The sequence below is a fragment of the Geotrypetes seraphini genome, chromosome 2, assembly GCF_902459505.1.
Source record: "Geotrypetes seraphini chromosome 2, aGeoSer1.1, whole genome shotgun sequence".
In the NCBI taxonomy this organism is placed as follows: Eukaryota; Metazoa; Chordata; class Amphibia; order Gymnophiona; family Dermophiidae; genus Geotrypetes; species Geotrypetes seraphini.
In genome coordinates, this window is record NC_047085.1 from 333,958,580 (window position 1) to 333,980,297 (window position 21,718).

At 42.4% G+C, this 21,718-nt stretch overlaps 1 protein-coding gene across 1 annotated transcript in view; it reads right to left on the reverse strand.

Annotated features, from left to right (window-relative positions):
* Positions 1–21,718, reverse strand: part of VPS41 (VPS41 subunit of HOPS complex) — a 401,709-nt gene that overhangs the window by 75,812 nt on the left and 304,179 nt on the right. Inside the window, exons 22-23 of the mRNA XM_033930242.1 lie at positions 18,373–18,510; positions 9,292–9,346 (exon numbers count right to left, since the gene is read on the reverse strand). Of these exons, the coding sequence (XP_033786133.1) occupies positions 9,292–9,346; positions 18,373–18,510 (193 nt within the window). The remainder of the gene's footprint in view (positions 1–9,291; positions 9,347–18,372; positions 18,511–21,718) is intronic.

Consider the following 21,718-nt stretch of genomic DNA (forward strand, 5'->3'; position numbering starts at 1 on the left):
ATTTCATGAGTCTCTGGTTGCACTTTCTTCTTCTGACTGTGCATCCAATCTTTCTTCCTTTCTTTCAGCCTCCTGTATGTTTCCTCTCCTCCAGACCTCATTCTCTCCCCCAACTTTTTCTTTCTGTCTCCCTGTTCCCCCTTCTTTCTGTCTCCGTGCCCTCCCCCAAGCCACTCGGTTTGCTGCCACCGCAATCGGGGAACAGCCCCCAAGCCACCGCCGTCCCAAGCTTTCCCTGCAGAAGTGTTGCGCTGACCAGCATTCCGCTCCCTGACGTCAATTCTGACGTAGGAGAGGAAGTTCCGGGCCAACAAGGCATTTCTCCTCATTCCATCCAGCCTGAGCCCCATCTCTCCTTGATCCAGCATTTCCCTTCTGTGTCTGTCAGAATTACCATTCCACCTATTTTCCAGCATCACCCTTCTTTGTGTCCATCTCACCTATATCCCTATCTCACCACTTTTTCAGAATCTTCATTTGTCTCTGTCCTTATCTTTACGCCATGTTCACCATTTGCCCTTTCAATGTCTTTATCTCCCCCCCCCACTTTTTCAGCATTACTTCTATGTCTCTATTTCACCTCCTCTTCATGTCCCCTCTGTATCTCTATCCTTATTCAGTAGGTCCTGCTTACCCTTTCTCTTCTTTGTGTCACTATCTCCATTTTCAGCTTTCCCCCCCTTTTCCTTTGTTACTGCACCCTGTAGCTAGAATCTTTCCACCCTCCCTCCACTCCGGCCCAGCCCAGTATGAAATATTTCCTTTGTTTCCCTCCCCTCTCTCTTTCTCTCTCTCTTCTCCTCCCTCACCCACGAGTCCTGCATCTGGCCCTCTCCCTTCTACCTGCACCTGGCAACACCCCCCTGCTCCGCGGCTCTCTTCAGCAACTCGTCAGCAGCGGTGATCAAGACAAGCTGCCGACATCGAGGCCTTCCCTCTACGAGTCCCGCCTTTGTGGAAAAAGGAAGTTGAAACAAGCGGGACTCGCAGAGGGTAGGCCCCGACGTCAGAAGCTTGTGTCGATCGCTGCTGCTGAGTTGCCGAAGAGAGCCGCGGAGCAGGGGATGTGGCCGGAAGCAGGTAGAAGGGAGAGGGAGATAGGAAGGCTGTAGATCTCCGGAGCATGACACCGACCCCGGCCAGGATGATTTCTTTTTCAGGCACCTTACAAGTCCAGCGTCGCGGCGGGAAATAGCCATGCTGAGCAGTGAGCTCAGCACTACACAGATGAAAGCCTTGCTTGCTGATTGGTACGGCGGGGCGGGGCCGCCGGACCAATCAGCAAGCAAGGCTTTCATCTGTGTATGTGCTGAGCTCACTGCTCAGCATGGCTATTTCCCGCCGCGACGCTGGACTTGTAAGGTGCATGCCTGCGTGACACACTACCGGAGCCGCAGCAAAGGTGGAAAAGAGCCGCATGCGGCTCTGGAGCCGCAGGTTGCTGACCCCCGCCCTAGTGGCTAGACTCAGTAAGAATAGCAGCGTGTGACCCGGCCTGGAGCCACCCTGCAGGATCGGACTGACACACCAGAGAGAACTCCAAAATTAATTTAAAAAAAAAACACACCAAGAAGATATCAATGAAAAATGCTTCACTTTTACTTGGTAAAACCACAAATGTCAGGATATCACCAATAAAGTCAATCATGCTCAAGGCAAAATTCAAAAGAAGGCAAATAAACAAAACAGGAAAAAACTTCAACCTTTTCTTCCTTAAACTCAGTCAGTAATGCTTTGAGCTAGGGCTCTCTCCAGAGCCAGCACAGCTTGTATTTCAAACAAGGTGTAAAAAAAAAAAATCCTAGTTCTGTGTGTTGCTTCTCAACAGTTCACACTTTCATAAAACAAAGCCTCTAGCAGCAATTTTGCAGTCCTGCTAGGATTAGGATTAGGTTTGCTAAGAAAAGCTTTTTGCAATGGCTTTCAAATTCCCTCCCAGGGTGACAGCAAACTTCTCCCCAGAGACACTTCCAGCTTTATAAAGAAAAACCAAAATACTGAGCTCAAAACCAAACAGTTCCAAAAACAAACTCACTGTTTGTAGATTATTGCCTGCAGCTGGTGGATAAACCAACCTCCATGGCTTCAGAAAAGGGCTCCAATTCCTCAGGGAAAGATTCTTGTATTTCTATTGGAAGCTCCACATCAGGCAAAGATAAATCCAGAGCTTCTCCAGCCTCCTCCACCTCCATAGGTGTGACTCTGTTGCTCCTGCTTGGCCCAGGGAGATCCTCAGGGAGAAAAGGCCTTAATCTTCACCCTATCCTGCCTGTCTGTTTGTTCCCCACTGCTGGCTTTTCTATTCTAGGGCCACGCCCTAACCTAGCTGAGTCAGCAGGTAACTGGGTAGCTCTTGGGTTCCTCCGGTTGTGACCCAAATACTCACTACCTACTAGATTCTCAGTAAGATCAGGCTCCCCCTGGTGGTTGACTGAGAAATTGTCAGGATCAGGGCCAGGACAGACCTTATAAATGCCCTTCCTGGGCTTACCCTTTACTTCCTTTCTGACTTAACTGGGACGCTGGCAGGCCCACCGCCTGCCTGGTAACAAGAGATAGAAAAGTCTCTGAGGCGACTTGATAGTAAGTTCAGTCTGCAGGTCAACTGGCCGCCACTAAAGAAGCAGGACCAAGAACCACGCCAATGAAGACCACCATGACACTACTCACCAGAGAGGCGCTGCCGACAGCAGACCTCTGAAGTGAATTTCAGTTTCCCTTCGATGTGTCCAACAACTCAGCTGCAGGAGTGCAAGACCGCCGAGGAGAGGGGGAGAAAGAGCAGGCCATAGGAGATCCTCTGACGCCAGCATCAATCCACCGCTAGTGACCATGACGGGGCCATGCTTCATTGCGCTGATGGCTTCCCCCCTCTGCTGTTGGACAAGAGCCCGGAAAGGGAAAACTGTGTTGAACCAGCTGACAGAATCCCCAGGAAGAGCAACAGCCAGGAGAGACGAAAGAAAACACAGCTCCCCCAGTACCCGGCACCCCCCCCCCCACAAGTGACTTGGGGACTTATAGCCTAAGTGGTTTATATTCAGGTACTCAAGCATATTTCCCTATCTGTCCTGGTGGGCTCACACTCTATCTAATATACCTGGAGCAATGAGGGATTAAGTGATTTGCCCAGGGTCACAAGGAGCAGTGTGGGATTTGAACCCACAACCTCAGGGTGCTGAGACTGTGGCTCTAGCCACTGCGCAACATACTCCCCTATTTTTCTTTATTTTGTTTAAAGCTTCAGGAATGGGTTTCATGGTTCTCAGCACATCTTCAATATTTCTCTTAAGCCCAACGTTCAGGATTTTGGCTGTAACGGTGCCATCTATTTTCTCTCAATTTTATTCACAAACTGTCATCCGAATAGGCCAGTTATTGATATACTGTACTACTCAAAACAGTCCACTACGGAGTTCCATTAAACATCTTGTGAGAGCGTTACCTTGGTTCCACCCATTCTTTTCAGAGTTGTTGCTGCTGCAAAATGATTGTTACAGAAATATTTAGCTATTTCAATGACATTAGTCTTTATTTATGGAACACTGAATTCTTTGGCTAGGAGGTGCAGCAAATGAGCACTGCAACCATACATTATTAGCTTGGTATTCTCTTCATGCTCTTCTAAATTTCTTCTCATTTTGGATACATTTGCAGCATTGTTTGTGATCAGTGAGGGTAGGTGGCGCCGCATCACACTCTTTTCTCTGCCCCCATCTTCTTCTCTTGCCCCCGCTCCTTCTTCGCCTCCCCCATTGCTTCAGAGGGAGCACCAAGGCCGGTGCAAGGAGCAGGTAGGAGATGCTGCTTGCGTCGGCTGAGAGCCAAAGAGGTACAGGATTAATGGAATTCATTTACCCCAAAATTTAAACATTGCATGAATAAACAGCCTCATGCTACATAATTAAAAAACTAATCCTTATTTCACGATGAATAACTTTTGGACTATAATGCATCTTAAATAGAAAACTATCTTTAGATATATTTTTCTTCAAAAAAGCATTTTATTTAAAAAAAAACCTAATTAAAATTTAAAAAAATCTAATTTAAATATAAAAATCAGATTAAAGAATTTTTTTTTTAAATCATTGATTTTTATCCACCCTACTTAAGACCTTTTAGAAAGATACAACCTGTGTTCAACGAAACCAAGTTTCCAACTGGGCTAGAAACTGTCTCAGTAAACAAACCAGAAACTGCATGGTTTGTCTGCAACCATCAGCTAGAAACATAGAAATACTGAGATTTCTAAAGCTACATGGTGCCCTCAAGGAGCAAATCACTACTTTCTTTCTCTGTCTTCATCCCCTGGTGTATGGACACATCACACTGGTTCTAAACTGATCTGGACTAGTGCTGCTTGATTCACCAATTCAAATCAATTCACCAATTCACTTCAATTAATCGATTCTCCTTAAAAAATTAGACTCACCGATTCAGTGAGTCCCGAGTCTCCTCAAGCAGCAGCAGCTCACCGGGGCCTTCCCTCTGCCATGTCACTGATGACATCACTGATGATGTGGCAGAAGGAAGCCCTGGAGGGTAGGCCACAAGCAGTCTTTTCACTGCTGCTTTAAGAGGCCCAAAAGTTGAAGTCTCATGGGTTTGGGGGTGTGTGCCAATTGGGAAGTGCTGCACAGAGTGGTGGGAAGGAGAGATAAAAAACTACTGTGCAGGGGGATGGGAGGAATGGAATTCCCCTTTCCAGCATAGAATCTTGCCATGCTGGCTGTGTCAGCATTGAATCTCGCCATGTCATGTATCAGCAGCAATTCCCACACGCTGCCTGCTGCTGACCCAGAAGTCTTTCTGCAGCAGTGGGTAGAATTCTGGGTTAGTGGCAGGCAGCATGTGAGAGTCACTGCCGATACCGCAACCCGAAGAAGCAAACCTTGAAATACAGAGGAGGAGAGGAAGGAAAGTGGGTGGCACAGGGGAAGGGAAGGGGTAAAAGGAACTTCAGAAGGAAAACTAGTGGCAAAGGGGGAACGAAGAGGAAGGAAAGTTGGTGGAACAGAGGGAGGGGAGGGTGAGAGAAAGGAAAGATGGTGGCACAGGGGGAGGAGAGGGAGACATGCATGGTGAGGGGAGAGGATAAAATTGCACAAAATGGAGGAGAGGAAGGGAAAGATGGTGAATGGAGGTTAGAGAAATTTGACATAGGGCATAAGGGAGAGAAAGAGAGATGTTGGACATGGGGGTAGATGAGAGGGAGAGAGAAATGCACAGGAGGTGGAACAGGAGAAGGAGGGAGATGTTGAATCCAAGAGCAGAATGGAGAGATGGCTGGAAATGGGAGTGAGAGAAGAGAGTGGGGGAGTGCAACAGGGAAGAGATAAGGAGGTGTTAGGCTACGAAGGTGGGGAGGAGATGCTGGGCTATAAGGGAAGATGCTGAGAATTGCAGAACGCTGAGGGGGAGGAAAGGGTGGCAAGGAAATGGATAAAAGGATAGATAAAACAGAGGGTAGAAATATGGTAATGGAGGTACATTGAAGATAAAAGGGAATGGAGGGCTGAGGAAGGAATGAGATGGAGAATGGGAGAGAAGATAGAAATTTGATAGGTAGCTAAAAAGTAGAAAATAGGAGAAGGGTAAGAAAGAGGCAGAAAAGAGCTAAAAAGGAATGATTAATATGTCTGAGGCAGGTATAGTGAGTGAATAGACAGGAGAGAGTAGAAAAGACAAATGATAGAAGCCACTTGAAGGAGAATTCGCAGACAACAGGAAAGCAGAAAACCCCCCAAAAACAAAACTAGACCCAACATGATGGAAAAATAAAACATCCAGACAACAAAGGTAAAAGAAAACCATTTTATTTTAACTGTTTAAATGGAATATGGATAATAATTAGCAAAAATATTGTTTAAAATTTAACAATTAAGCTTGCAGAATTTGCTAACTTTGTGCACAGAATTTTGGATTTTTTTGCACAGAATTCTTCCAGGAGTAAACAAATATGTGAAAGGGATGAGAGGTAAAAATCTTGCATATGGTAGAGGAGAGAGAGAGAGAGAGAGAGCGCAAAAGAAATGTTGGACATAGAATGGAGGGCAGGGAGAGATGGTGCATGGAGGATAATAGAGAGGATGGACCCAGGGCACAAGATAGAGAGAGAGAGAGAGAGATGGTAGACAGAGGGAAAGAAACAGAAATGTTGGACATGGTAGTGGAAGGGAAGGTACAGAGATGAAAAATGATGAGCACGAGGAAAGAAGAAAATGTCAAATGGGCAGGAGACCCTGGTGAGCAAGTTAACAGAAGACAAACAGAAATCAGAGCCTGGGACCAACATATAATTTCTCTTACTCAACCTGGCTCCACCAACTTTTTCAAGTACCGTATTTGCCGGCATATAAGACGACTGGGCGTATAAGACGACCCCCCAACTTTTACAGTTAAAATATAGAGTTTGTTATATACTCGCCATATAAGACTACCCCTTCTTCCGCACACCTTCTGCACAACAAATAAAACTTAAAAGAACATCAGAATTTATTTCAACAATTTTAATTAATTCACTAAAGCTGAATAGAACAATAAACCCATGGGAGCTGCCATGCTATTTGTTTTCTAAACTGTTAACCAAACTGAAACTGTCAATGATAGAAGGAAGATAACACATAGAGGGAGAGAGCAAGTGCCGGGCAAGTCCCTAGCAAGTTTGCTGGCATGACAGTTTCCCTTTAAAAGCCTTCAAAAGCCTCCTGTTCACCCCCGCAACTTCCTTAAGGGCTAGACTCCACACACGGCCGCATGTGCGAGAGACGTAGTAAAGAGAAAAGGGGTGGGGTCAGAGCGCCGCTGCTTCCCGCTGCGCAGGATGAAGGAGCTGGCACCCTTGTCACACTGATGTCCCAAAATGGCCCCGCTGATGTCCCGGCAGGTTTACTAGTACCGTAAGCACCGTAAGGAGGTAAGGAAGGAGATGTTAGGGCATGTAAAGTAAGGGCATGTAAACCAGTGTTCTTCAACCTTTTTACACCCGTGGACCGGCAGAAATAAAAGAATTATTTTGTGGACCGGCAAACTACTAAGACCGAAATTTTAAAAAACACATTTTCGCCCCATCTCCGCAAGCTCGGTCCCCACAAACCATCTGATCCCATCTGCACAAGCCTCAGTTATGATTTTATATTGAACGTATTTTATTAAAGTATAAAAAGAAACAATATTCTGTACAATTGTCATTTTATAAATATAAATATTCAGAACAAGGACCAACAAAACCCCTGTCTCCCCTCCCCTTCACATATATCCCCTCTACTATCAAGAAAACTGAACAAGCCAAATTATTACAGAATGCTACACAGAAATATCATGCTAACAGAATACTGCAGTCACACATGACAGGAATAGTGTTAGGCTTTGCAGTCCACAGTTATGTCTCTAGCAGGATATATATTTCAAATCTGATATATTGTAATGACAAAATAGAAATAAAATGATTTTTTTCTACCTTTTGTGGTCTCTGCTTTCATCTTCTTTCCACTCTTCCTTCCAGCATCTGCCCATTCCATCCACTGTCTGGCCTCTCCCCCTTCCATATGTATCTGACTTCTTTCTATGCCCCTCTCCCCTTTCCATCCAGCCTGTGCCTCCTCTCTCCTTTTTACATCATTCATTCCAGCTTCACTGCTTTCTTCATTTTTATCTCTCCTACACCAGATCTAGCATCTTTATCCCTCTCTCATTTCTCTGCTGACCCCATTTCCAGCATCAATCTCTCTCTACTTTCTCATTCCTGTCTCTCCCCTTTCCCTCCTCTAATCTCCCTGCCATCTGTTTCCTTCCTTTTTACCTTCTCCCTTCCCTCCTCCCCCCTATCCAACAGTAGCTCTCTTCCCAACTCTTTCCCTCTTCACCTCCCAGCAGCATCTCTCTTTCTACCTCTCTCCAGGTGCAGTAGCAGCTCTCCCTTTATCCATCAGCTTCCCAGCCTCCAACAGTGGCTTCCTCTCCTTCCAGCAGCTCTCAGTACTTGCCTGCAGCAGTGATTTCCTTAGGCAGCCTTGGGTCCGTTGCCGCCTCTGAGGAAAGGGGAAGTTGCCAAAGTGAATCACTGCCCTGGTAAGTACAGAGCTGCTAGGAGAGGAGACAGCCACTGTTGAAGGCTCCCCATGATCTTACTCCTGCTGTGCCCTGCACATTCGCGACCCCCCCCCCCCAAGCCGGCAAAAACAGCTTTGCACCGCAGGCCCAGCCGCCCAAGACGAGTCGGAGGCCCCTACCCGCCGCATCCTGCACGTGGGCAGACTCAGCACAAACGCTGCTGATGGCCCCAATCGACACGCTGACCTCCCCGCGCACGCTGACCATCTTCTCTCTGCCTGCACTTTCCCTGCGGCCCTCTTCGGCGACTCAGCAGGGGCAGCGATCAAGACAGGCTGCAAACGTCAGGACCTTCCCTCTCTGAGTCCCGCCTATTTTGTTTCAACTTCCTATTTCCGCATAGGCGAGACTCACAGAGGGAATGACCGCCTGTCTTGATCGCCCGAGGCTGGGAGGAACATAAGATTTCTGCAAACACCATCGGGGCAGAAAATTTAACGGGTCCATCTCGCCGGTACTGTGCGGACCGGCAGGAATTTTCTGCGGACTGGCACCGGTCCGCGGACCGGCGGTTGAAGAACTGTGATGTAAACAGTACCCGGCGTATAAGACGACCCCCGACTTTGGGGAGGATTTTAAGGTACTGAAAAGTCGTCTTATACGCCGGCAAATACAGTACATAAAAATTACTTGCACTACATGAGCAGTGTATACTTTTATCCATTTGAAGGAAAAAGGGGTGCTAATCAGCTTGTGATTTCATATGAGAAGTACATATTTACCCACACAAATCATTCTGATTATTGCTCACATAAAATCTAGCAGTCATATCTGGTGTTTATGCAAAACCTTTCTTTTTTTTTTTTCAAATCTATTTATTCACACATATACATATTTATTCTTATGCAAATCTGCATGTGTGTTACCCTAACACAGTAAAGTTTATGTGGACTTTTTTTGCTTACAATGTAGTTGAAATAATGATGATGATGAATGTAGTTGAAATAAAATGATTAGTCACATTAGATTATTTTGACTCATTTTCTTATATGGGACAGTCCCAGTTGGGTTTTATTCTTTTACAAACAATTGATTAGAAAGTAGAAGCATATAAACGCTAATGTTGCAGTAAGTTAGAGAAGAAAACAGATCACCAGTGGCAAAACACAATGCTGTATGCACATACACTCACCCACCAGATAAAAACCATTATAATGGGATCATTGATTCTATACTTACTTAAGAGAAACACAGTCTCTTCTACAAAGTTTCGCTGCTGACAAATCTCAAGAGCCTTAATGAAAGAAAAACGGGATTAGTCTTTTGCTTTCACTTTTTTTGCAGTGGGTGCAACAATATAAAAATAGCAAGGTAAATTTACAGCTGGCCTTTATCTGGATATCTTTATGCAGTTATTAAAAGAGAATCAATATATTTCCAAATCAGTGAATAAAGATGCCTACAGATATAAGGATACCGTGCTCATATATCCATGAGAATAGAATCAAAACTGCTTAAGAGGCAAATCCAGTAGTTGGGAAGGCTAGTGCTGGGCAGACATCTACAGTGTTTGTATCCGAATCATGACTAGATAGATATAGCTGGATTAGAGTGGGCTTTAACAGCTACTCCAGTAGTTGAAAATTAAGCCAGTGTGGGGCAGACTTCTACAGCCTGTGCCTTAAAAAATGGCAAGGAAAGCTAAGATCAAGTATTCATAAATGAGGGCTGTTCAAAAAGGATGTATCCAGATGTATCTCTTTCTACCCAGAGGAGAAGAAAACAATTTCTAATTTTGAGACCCCAGACAGTGCAGTTAGGGGCAACATTGGTTTTGAGGTACCCCTGTAAAAGCATTTTGGTATACAAAGAGAACCGTTATGTTTTCTTTGAGCCCCAGCAGTTATCAAAATTCATTTCAGCCCAAGGGCAAGTGTAATGTTGACGTGTGTCTGCTACTTCCCAAAATGTGCTCAGTAAGGATAAGTTCAAGGACCGTCTAGCCCTATCTTTTTTTTTTCCTGTTAATAAGTTTCTTGGTATAATATCAGTCTAAATCAGCTGCACCCTCAATTATTGTGGACTAACATTACATAGAATTGTTTTATTGCCTTGTTAAATAGTGCCACACACTTCTTCCAACGGTTATAGCACTGTCGCCTACATACGTGCAACAAAAACAAGGAAAAACTGCAGAAACACGTACAATGATGCAGGCAAAATTTATTCATGTCAAATAATTGAATGCAGTTAATAATACCACCTTAAAAACAAACCAAGGGACCCGACACAGTCCGTGTTTCGGTTAACACGCCTTCATCAGGGGTCCCAGGTCAATAAGGGATCAAAAAGAACCGCAAACAAGAATACCGTATCCAGTGTAGAAGCAAACACCAGAAAGCAATCCGTGTATGAACTCCTGCATAGCACCAAACCACGCCTCTCTAGCTTTATTTGTTTACGCAAGAAAAATTAAGGTCTGATACTTTTAGAACAGCCCTTGTATGACATTGTATTGGGAGTTTATCTTGTTGGGTAGACTGGATGGACCATATAGGTCTTTATCTGTCATTGTCTAATGATATACAGGTAAATAATCCATATACCTTTATGCCTGCTATTTCTGTGTTCAGAATTATATGGATAAGTTATCCAGATAGTGACTGAATAGCACCACCATCTGGATGACTTTTGTCCCTGCCTCTAGAAAGCCTAAGCTCCTTCTATAGTTAAATGGATACATTTTGGCTGCAGTCAACTTACATAGATAAGCCTTATCCATGAGCTGGCCCTGCATTTTTAAGCACTTATGCTGACCCAAGAAGTGCTTTTGAATATCGATCAGAATATAAATTTCTTAATCTGATTGGTTAAAATGTATATTCATATCCCTAAATAGTTTTAATACATATACTCATATCACCAATTACTCAGTTTGAGTATCCTATAATCAAGAAGCACAAATGCTTTTGTTCAAATTAATTCGAGTTACTTTTCAGCTTAATGGCCCAGTCCTTAATTAAGCATTAAAACTTGCTGACATTCTTGGAAAAGCGCTGACTATATTGACTGGAAAATAAAAAGGAGGGTGCAGGGGTGTAATAGGTTATGAAGGTTATGCAATAAGCTTCAATAAAGATGAGCTAGTGATCTTGGAATCTGTATGTATTCTAAATTAATTAAAAGAAGTGCTTTTTTGGCTCTTCTGTCTCAAGCTAGTGAAAGATATATTTCTCTTGATCTTAACATATGAACACATTTATCATAGTGCACCTATTTTAATATGCAGAAGTCAAATCCAGAACTTTTCACAGAGAAAGACTCTCAGTCCTGAAGGCACTTGGTTAGCATACTAAACCACCGGATGCCTGCATTTGCCCCCCACAAGTTCTTTTCCTTCCCCGCAGCCTCTCTCCCTTTTCACCCTTTTTCACTTATTCCTGGTCAGAGCAAGAAGTAGAAACTGTCTCTACCACCCTCAACATCTCTACTAGCAGAAAATGGTCTCAACCTCTGAGGTTTTCATTCTTAGAATTTAAATGTTAATACTTCTAATTCACATCATATGATATAAGTGTGATTGTTACAATCAAACCTATGCGTAAAACTGAAGCTTAGAAAGTTTTCTATTTAAATCAACATAATTCTGGAAGGCCCACAACATATAATGACAGTGAACATGGGTAAGCTACAAGTGCCTAATACAAACATTTCCAGACTGTTGCTCCTTTGACACCCATAAAGCTATTGTGACTTTTTTCAATGAATATCAAGTGTGGGAAGTTATTGGGGTGGGGGGTGGGGGGGAGACAGGAATCCTTTGTAAATAAGTGAATCCTATATTCAGCCAGAGGTTACTGGATAAAGTTAATAGGTCAGCACTGTCCAATGAACATTATCCAGATATTCAGCTTGACTACATTCATGCTAGAGGTATCCAGTAAACTTGAGGACAGTTTAACCAATTAGAATTAACCAGGTAACTCTCCCTGGCAGCGTTGAATATACTGCAAGTGCTGACTAAAGATAACCTATGCCCTAGGGTTGCTTTTAGCACTGTTTTAGTGGGGAGGGAGAAGAAAATCTGAAGACTCAAGATTTATCTAGCTATCAATGTAACTGCAAGGTAATGGCGGAATAGAAATCCCTAATGTAATGTAATGTAATATAATGTAAATACTTTGAATATAGACCTGAATATCTTGATGCCAGAAGATGCACAGCTAGGTTTAAAAAAGGTTTGGGTAAGTTCCTGGAGGAAAAGTCCATAGTCTGCTATTAAGACAGTCATGCAGGTAGCCACTGCTTGCCCTAGGATTGGTAGCATGGAATGCTACTACTACTGGGTTTCTGCCAGGTACCTATGACCTGGATTGGCCACAGGATATTGGGCTAGCCGCTAGATAGACTTTTGGCCTGACCCAATATGGCTGTTCTTATGTTCTTTTCTCACCAATTCCAACTTTCTGTTTACAGTGAATGCATAGGAGTTGGTGTATACCCTCACACTAGCACAGTATTGATGCAAATTTTAATTGTCTCTCTCCATACCAATATCTTTCAGAAATATGCTACTATGAGCAATCACCACTTATTATTATCTGTCTCCATAGCGAAGCCATATCATCATATCTGCACTGATGCATTCATGACTTCTTCATACCGTAAGACTTTCCCAATCAACCCATGCATGTCTTCATAGGAATACATTTTCATGATGAACAGTCACATTTATACTCAAACACTAGGGGATTTATGACCTTTTTTTTGTTACTTTTTTACATAGGGATAATTTTTGAACCTCAAATTTCTGAAAACGCTAAAAGAAATTTTAAAACTTGCTACAGATCATTAACCATAGTTTACATTTTCTAGTGTTTTGATCACCTGTCTAGTATAAGAAGTCTCTGAAAAAGGAGGATCACAGAAATGGATGTTTTATGCTATTCTATCAGATTCCTCTTCATCTGCTAAGAAATGAAAGGTCATGCATTTGGGCTATAAAAAATGGTGGCACCCCCCATCTGTTGATATATGCCACAGTTGTGGCATCGCCCGAGAAGACCATGACTGCCTTGTCTTCCAAAGTGGTCTCCAATGTCTGCAGTGCTAAACAAATGGCTTGAAGCGCCAATTTATTGATGGACCATTTCCTCTGGGAGGGCAACCATTGGCCCTGAACTGGATGGCTCTCACAATGATCCCCACCCCTCCTAGCCATAAAGACTGGCATCTGTCATAGGATCACCAAAAGGGAGATACGGAGAGGCAAGCTTTTTAACAATGATTCCAGCTGGAGCCACCAAAACAAACTATGATGTGCCTCATCCAGGCTAGCGGCAAAGTGCCTAATCTTGAAGCCCTGATGGTGAAAATGAACTTGAACAGTACTTTGAATGTTTCGATCATGTCCCCTCTCAATATCCTCTGTTCAAGAGAAAGCATGTTTAAATAAGGTATTAATGAGCAAACAATTTTTTTCAAAGACTGAGAAGCATTATAACTAGAAGACAAAATGAAACTGCAACATCAGGAAATACTTTTTCATGGAAAGGGTAGTGGATGTCTGGACTGCCATTCTGGTGGAGGTGGTTGGAACAAAAAACAGTGATGGAATTTAAAAAAGTAAGCAATACAACCAATATAGATGTATGCAACCTCCATGGAGTGGAAAGTACAATCCTAAACAAGGCACAGAGGAGTTAACCTTCATGCACTGCATAAAGCAGCAGGTACAACTCAAGCCACCTCAGATGGGCCATGATAGACTTTATCTGCTGTCTGTTATTAGGTTTCTATGTAAAATCAAAAAATGTTATCAGCTTGATCATGGATGTCAAACGGTAAACCGTTGGATGTTGAGGACAACTGGGTTGGGGAGACATTTGCATATCCAATAAACATGTACATATTTTGGTGGTAGGCTGTGTATTATCTTTAAGTATTTTTAACATTGCACTGTATTTGGATTGCTCTAAGTCTAATAGATGCTGGCATTGTCATCTTGAGGCTGGAACTCTAGATCATTTATTATTTTATTGTCCTTTTATTAATAATTTTTGGAAATTGATCTGGGGTCAAATAAATTGTATGTTGGAGAATCCTGTGGCTCTGTCATATGATACAATTTTGTTTGGTATGTCTATGAGGGTCAAGTGTCAATTATCCTCAAATAATAATAAGCTTTTAATGATTTTAACAGGAGTTGCCATCCAACAAATAACATACAACTGGAAAGACTATAAAGGGTTAAGTTACTGTTTCTGGTGGAATTCGGTGTGTCATGTGTATGAAATGGAGAGAACATTGGCTGTTAGAAAAGGATATTTTAATAAATTTAAAGATGTGTAGGGACCATTAATAAATTACTATAATAAATAATAGCATTTATCCCCGTTTAGTATACATAGATGGTGGGTGGGGGGGGGGAGGGATTTTTAATTTTCAGGATAAATAAAAAGGATGGGTATGATTATATAAAAATTGTGTTAGGTATTTACAAATATATTTGTAGGGGGGGGATGGTGGGTAATTCTTATTGTGTGATGATTGTAGAAGTTCAAGTGGAAATGTATACTGTGAATTGTTTGAACAATTTAAAATGAATAAAGAATTATAAAAAAACCAAAAAAAAAACCCATTGCACTGTATGTTAAGAGGACTATTGGTGGTTTTTTTTTGTTTTTTTTTACACATGTACTAAGATTCTTCAAACATTACACCAGGACTTATGCATGTAAAAATATGTGCAATGACAAAAAAGAGGTAACTTTTATATAACACATGTTTAGGTGTTATCTGGGCAAATGGAGTTTCAGCAAAGTCACAAAGTATACTCATTCTTCACATGGTATTTATGCCTGCTACTGAACACATGCAAATGTCTGCATGTTCAATCTAGCCATAATTTATGATAATTTACTATTAGTATTTTATAAACAAATGTAGGCCAAAACCAAGAAGTTGTTTACCCTCCAAACGTCACCTATTATAAAATTACTTTCAGAACGGTACTGCAAAATGAAACAACCCGCATGACTTCCTGTATTGGCAGCCACACTAGTCAGTGGATTGATGTTAGACGCAAGCTCTGCATTTTGTCAAAAATGTTAATAACTTCAAATTAAGTACTGTGAGTCATCTACCTTTCTTAACAGTGATGAGATTTATTATCTGAAACTGGCAATGAAATGTGAATATGGAGAGCTGGTACAACAGTCTGATATCTAAAATAGAATATACATAAGAACATAAGAATAGCCATACTGGGTCAGACCAATGGTCCATCTAGCCCAGTATTCTTTTTCCAGCGGTGGCCAATCCAGGTCACAAGTACCTGGCAGAAACCCCAAAAGTAGCAACATTCCATTTTACTGATCTCAGGGTAAGCAGTGGATTCCTCCATGTCTATCTCAATAGCAGACTATGGGCTTTTCCTCCAGGAACTTGTCCAAACCTTTTTTAAACCCAACTATGTTAACCAATGTTACCCACAACACCTAGCAATGAGTTCTAGAGTTTAACTATTCTTTGAGTGAAAAAATATTTCCTCCTATTGGTTTTAAAAGTATTTCCCTGTAACTTTATGGAGTGTCCCCTAAATTTTGTAATTTTTAATGGAATAAAAAAAATCGATTCACTTATTCCTGTTTTATACCACTCAAGATTTTGTAGACTTCAATCATATCTCCCTCAGCTGTCTCTTCTCTAAGATAAAGAGACCTAAGCTAAGAACACAAACATAAAAATAGCCTTACTGGATCAGACTAATGGTTCATCAAACCCATTAGCCTGTTCTCATGGTGGCCAATCCAGCTCCCTAGTACATGGCCAAAACCCAAGGTGTAGCAACATTCCATGCTACCGATCCAGGGCAAGCACTGGCTTCCCCCATGTCTTTCTCAATAACCGACTATGAACTTTTCCTCCAGCAAACTGTCCAAACCTTTCTTTAAAACCAGCTACGCTATCCGCTCTTATCACAACCTCTGGCAATGCGTTCCAGAGCTTAACTATTCTCTGAGTGAAAAAATATTTCCTCCTATTGGTTTTAAAAGTATTTTCCTGTAACTTCTCAAGTGTCCCCTAGTCTCCGTAATTTTTGATGGAGTGAAAAATTGATCCACTTGTACCTGTTCTACTCCACTCAGGATTTGGTACTCTTCAATCATATCTCCCCCTCAGCCGTCTCTTTCCAAGTTGAAGAGTCCTAACCTTTTTAGTCTTTCCTCATACAAGAGGAGTTCTATCCCCTTTATCATCTTGGTCGCTCTTCTTTGAACCTTTTCTAGCGCCGCTATATCTATCTTGAGATAAGGAAACCAGAACTGAACGTAATACTCCAGATGAAGTTGAACCTTTTCTAGCACCGCTATATCTTTCTTGAGATAAGGAGACCAGAATTGAACGCAATACTCCAGATGAGGTCGCACCATGGAGCAATAGAGGGGCATTGTAACATTCTTAGTCTTGTTAACCATCCTTTTTTAATAATTCCTAGCATCCTGTTTGGTGGAAGGTTCATCGTATTGTCTACGAGGACACCCAGATCCTTTTCTTGAGCGCTAACCCCCAAGGTGGACCCTAGCATCTGGTGATTCAGGTTATTCTTCCCAATGTGCATCATTTTGCATTTGTCCAATAAATAACAAAATTGAAATTGCACTACAGGATTCCAGTGCTGTCCAAATTTTCTCACTCCCGACGCCTGGGCACAGCTAGTATACTGTCCCCTTATGGCATTTCGGTTAATAAAAACCTTTATTGGGGGATTCTTCAGCACACACGTTTGTCGGCGTTACGCTCAAAAGAACTGAAAATATTTTGCCTGCTATCACTTGCCTGTGATGCTCCTCTCCTTGGTTAGTATTAGGATGTGTGAGTAATTTCAATTAATAAAAAAACACATTTTTTCTAGGGGATATTGAAAAGTAGTTGTGAACATGTAATCCCTGCAACTATTTTTGGTATAAATCAGAAAATCAAGAGATTTTTGTATAAACAATTGGAGAGGTTTTCACCCACTCTGAAGATGAGGAGTGCATAACCACTACCCTGATGTTTCTTTCCTTTTGATGATATGTAATTTGTGGGGTAGATGCAAAATAGTTTGCTCTTTATAAGTCTCCTATTTTAATTTTATAGCTCTTTGCTATATAACATAAGATGAGTGTTTAACTATGAGAATGTGGGGAAGTGTCTCCGAGTTGCTATCTCAGCTGGCATTCCTGCTTATTAGCCACCAGCAACCTGTATCAGCTGTTATCAGTGTAGATAGAAGCCTCTGCTTGCATGCCTGTGTTTTATAAATGGAACAGTGACAATTCAGAGGGATCACATTTAAAGCTCAAACCTGCCAATGGTTCTGTCACAAATGAAACTAAAAATCAAAAATTAGAAGCTACCCTAAAGTTCCTATAAAATCACATGCATTTATGTACCGTATTTGCCGGCGTATAAGACGACTTTTTAGTACCTTAAAATCCTCCCCAAAGTCGGGGGTCGTCTTATACGCCGGGTACAGTTTACATGCCCTTACTTGCGGGGCTGGATGTACTCAGTCGCGCGGCTCTTCTTCTCCCTACCTTCTCTGCTTGCAGCACAGAGCCGAACGGAAGTCTTCCCGACGTCAGCGCTGACGTCGGAGGGGAGGGAGGGCTTAAACAAAGCTTAAACAAAGCCCTCCCTCCCTCCGACGTCAGCGCTGACGTCGGGAAGACTTCCGTTCGGCTCTGCTGCAGGCATGGCAGGTAAGGAGAGAGAGAGTACCAAGAGAGAGGGGCGGCCGCCCCGCCCCGGTTGCAGCACAGCCGGCCAGGTCCCCTTACTTTTGTGGCACTTCCCCGACCGACCGATAACAGCCCGGGTCCGACAATCCTCCCTGCCCTGTAGCCGCGAATCTAAATTACCTTCTTACAGCAGCTGTAAGAAGGTAATTTAGATTCGCGGTTAAGGGCAGGGAAGTTTGTCGGACCCGGGCTGTTGTCGGTCGGTCGGGGAAGTGCTACAAAAGTAAGGGGACCTGGCTGGCTGTGCTGCACCCGGGGCGGTAGAGAAGGGGGGGGGGGGGGAAGGACTCTGAAAGCACTTGAAGACAGAGGAGGGAGAAGAACGCTGAAAGCACATGGGGGAATACAAAGGGGTGGAGAAGGAAGAAGGGGTCGTCTTATACGGCGAGTATAACACAAAACTCTATTTTTTAACTAAAAGTTGGGGGGTCGTCTTATACGCCCAGTCGTCCTATACGCCGGCAAATACGGTACTCTTCAGTAGTACACTAACTTTGTGTGCATCAATCCAAAGAGAAGTTGAATGATTTACCTTTTCCAGTGGGCAGTGGGTGCTGTCTCGGAGAAATGGTAGAAGGTTTAGACGGTCATATTCAGCATACAGACTAATCTGCTTCTCATGGAATTTCTGCCCTTTATGGTGATCCCTTTTGAAAAGTTTGTGCAAATACTGCAGTGAACAATAACAATAATAATTAGGGCAATGACAATGTTTGCTATAATTTCTTCTTTTCTAGAGCTATATTTTTAATAGTTTGCATAGTACTTAGAGCAGCAGGTTTAGAACCAGGGAAGTCAGGGTTCAGATCCCACTGATGCTCCTTGTGACTTTGAGCAATTCAAGTAACCCTCCATTGCCTCAGGTACAAATCTTGAATGTAAACCATTTGGGGACAGGAAAATGCCTCTAGTAGCAAAATGTAAATTAAGTCCTGTTAAAAAAACTCAGTGAATCAGTAAAAACTCAATTAAGGTCAGTGAAATAGCAAGGGGGGCAAACTGCTCTGGATGCCATCTTTGTAGGGGCACAGGCACCTCTCCTCCCCAACCGCACCTTCCATTCCCCCCACACCTAATTGAGGGGGGAGGAAGGAACGGGAGAGGGAGACTGGTGGCATAAGTCTAGGTAGGATGGACATTCAAGAGAGAGACAGATTGATGGGGATGGATGTCATTGCCACATATTGGTTAGTAAAAAAAACTTTCTCAATGGAAACAAATCTAATCGATCACTAAATCAGCTACAGCACAAGACTTGTATGAATCATTAGCATTCTATTTCTTTACTGTACTCTCAGATGCCTGCACTGGTGAATCATCCAAGATATCTACCAAGTTACTTTGCAGGAGAAAGGTATCTTTCATCGAGTACAGTGTAATTAGAGATTTAGGAATAGAACTATATTGTGGTAAAGTGCAATCTAATATTGTCTAAAAGTGCTTCAGTGCAATTGAACCAAAACAACAAATTAACTGAAACTAGCACTTATCTTTAAGTCACTTTAGCTCCAGTATTCTCGTTGTAGCAATAAGCAGTTCTAGTTGCCCAATGGGGACCCGTTTCACTTATTTTAAGGTTTCATCAGGGGTCTATAGTGTGGTACGCAGCTACATTCTGCGTCATTTTGCTTCTTTAACAGATCGTAGCTGCGCACCACGCTATAGACCCCTGATGAAGCCTTAAAATAGGTGAAACGGGTCCCCATTGGGCAACTAGAACTGCTTATTGCTACAATGAGAATACTGGAGCTAAAGTGACTTAAAGATAAGTGCTAGTTTCAGTTATTTTGTTGTTTTGGTTCAATTGCACTGAAGCACTTTTAGACAATATCAGATTGCACTTTACCACAATATAGTTCTATTCCTAAATCTCTAATTACACTGTACTCGATGAAAGATACCTTTCTCCTGCAAAGTAACTGGGTAGATATCTTGGATGATTCACCAGTGCAGGCATCTGAGAGTACAGTAAAGAAATAGAATGCTAATGATTCATACAAGTCTTGTGCTGTAGCTGATTTAGTAAAAAAAAACAAAAAAACAGCAGGATAAAAAAGATTGCCCCCCCCAAGTAAAACAAAAAAAAGCAAAGGAATAGGGGTCTGACATAATGTCTTGCAGCCAATGTAAAGGTTTTTTTTAATCCATTTTAAAGGTTTTGATTTGATTAAACTTTACATTGTCTGGAAGACATTGTGCCAGACCCTTACATATTGGTTAGTATCATGGCCCTGAGTGGGAAAATATTTGTCAGCTCTCCTTCAGAAATTCTGGGCCCTAAGTAGCCTCTAAAAAATGAATAAAGACCACTGTCCTAAACTCTGGAATGAGTTGCTGTATTGACTGTGGATACTACTGTATGCTTTTACCCACTACTGACAAAATGTATCTTTATTGTAAACCACTTGTATCCCATGTACTGACAAAATGTATCTTTTTCGTTAACCGTTTGTATCCCATGTACTGTCAAAATGTATCTTTACTATAAACCGCTTTGAACTTCACGGTATAGCGGTATATAAGAAATAAATTATTATTATTTTATATAGAAATAAACTAAAAACATAAAGGAAAGAGAGTGATAACTTATTTTATTGGACTAACTTAATGCATTTTATGATTAGCTTTCAAAAGCAACCCCTTCTTCCTCAGATCAGAAATAAGTAAATGTTGACAAATATCAGTATAAGTAAGGGAAACATGAAAGCATTCCAGTGATAGTCTTACAAGAAGAGGGAGGGGTGGGTGGGTAAGTAGGAGACAAAGAGGTGACAAAGCAGTTTAAATTTCTTTGTAGTGTTAAGAGATCTCAAGGTTACTCATACGGGGAAAACATTCGACATAAGGGGATCCTTGACATACTCATATTCTAATATGATGTATATCATTCAATGCAAAAAGTGCAAAGAAGGGTGCTACATTGGTGAAACAGATCAGATGCTAAAGACTAGGATGGGAAGGGGTAAAACGCGGACCTCACGGACCTCGCGGATCTAAACCCGTAAGGCCTTAAAAATCTGAGGTCCGTGTCGGTCCGTGTCCGTGGCGCTTGTAGTTTCTGTCGCTGACAGATCTTGATTGAGATTTGAGCGCTGACGGATCCGTCTCAGCATAGGGAGGGAAAAGTGTTAGGATCCGTCAGCGCTAAAAATCTCTTCGAGGTCTGTCAGAGCCAGAGACTAGTGCTGGAGCGGCAGAGCAGAAGCCAAGAGAGCGGGGATATAGGTTTTGGACGTGCGTTATGGAAAAGAAGTCTCCAAACTCCAACACTAGTCTCTGGCTCTGACAGACCTCGAAGAGATTTTAGCGCTGACGGATCCTAACACTTTTCCCTCCCTATGCTGAGACGGATCAGTCAGTGCAAAAATCTCATCAAGGTCTGTCAGCGACAGAAACTACAAGCGCCACGGACACGGACCGACACGGACCTCAGATTTTTAAGGCCGTACGGGTTTAGATCCGCGAGGTCTGTCAGGTCCGTGAGGTCCACGTTTTAACCCTTCCCGACTAGAATCAACTTACACAAATATCAGATTAAAAATTGCAATGCCAACCAGGATGTCACCTCTGTCAGACAACACTTTGGAAAAACTGACTCTGCACCAATGATTTTATGGTGAGACTACTAAAAAGAAATTTTAAGACAATTCAAGACTTTTGAAATCAAAATTATGAAATATTTTGATACCTACCAGACAGGACTTAACAAAGACCCTGGTTTTCTTTCAAACAACAAAGAAAGTTAAACTGCTTTGCCATCTCTCTGTTTCCTACTTACCCACCCACTCTCCCTCTTCCTGTGAGACTATCACTGGAATGCTTTCATGTTTCCCTTACTTATACTGATATTTGTCAACATTTGATCTGAGGAAGAAGGG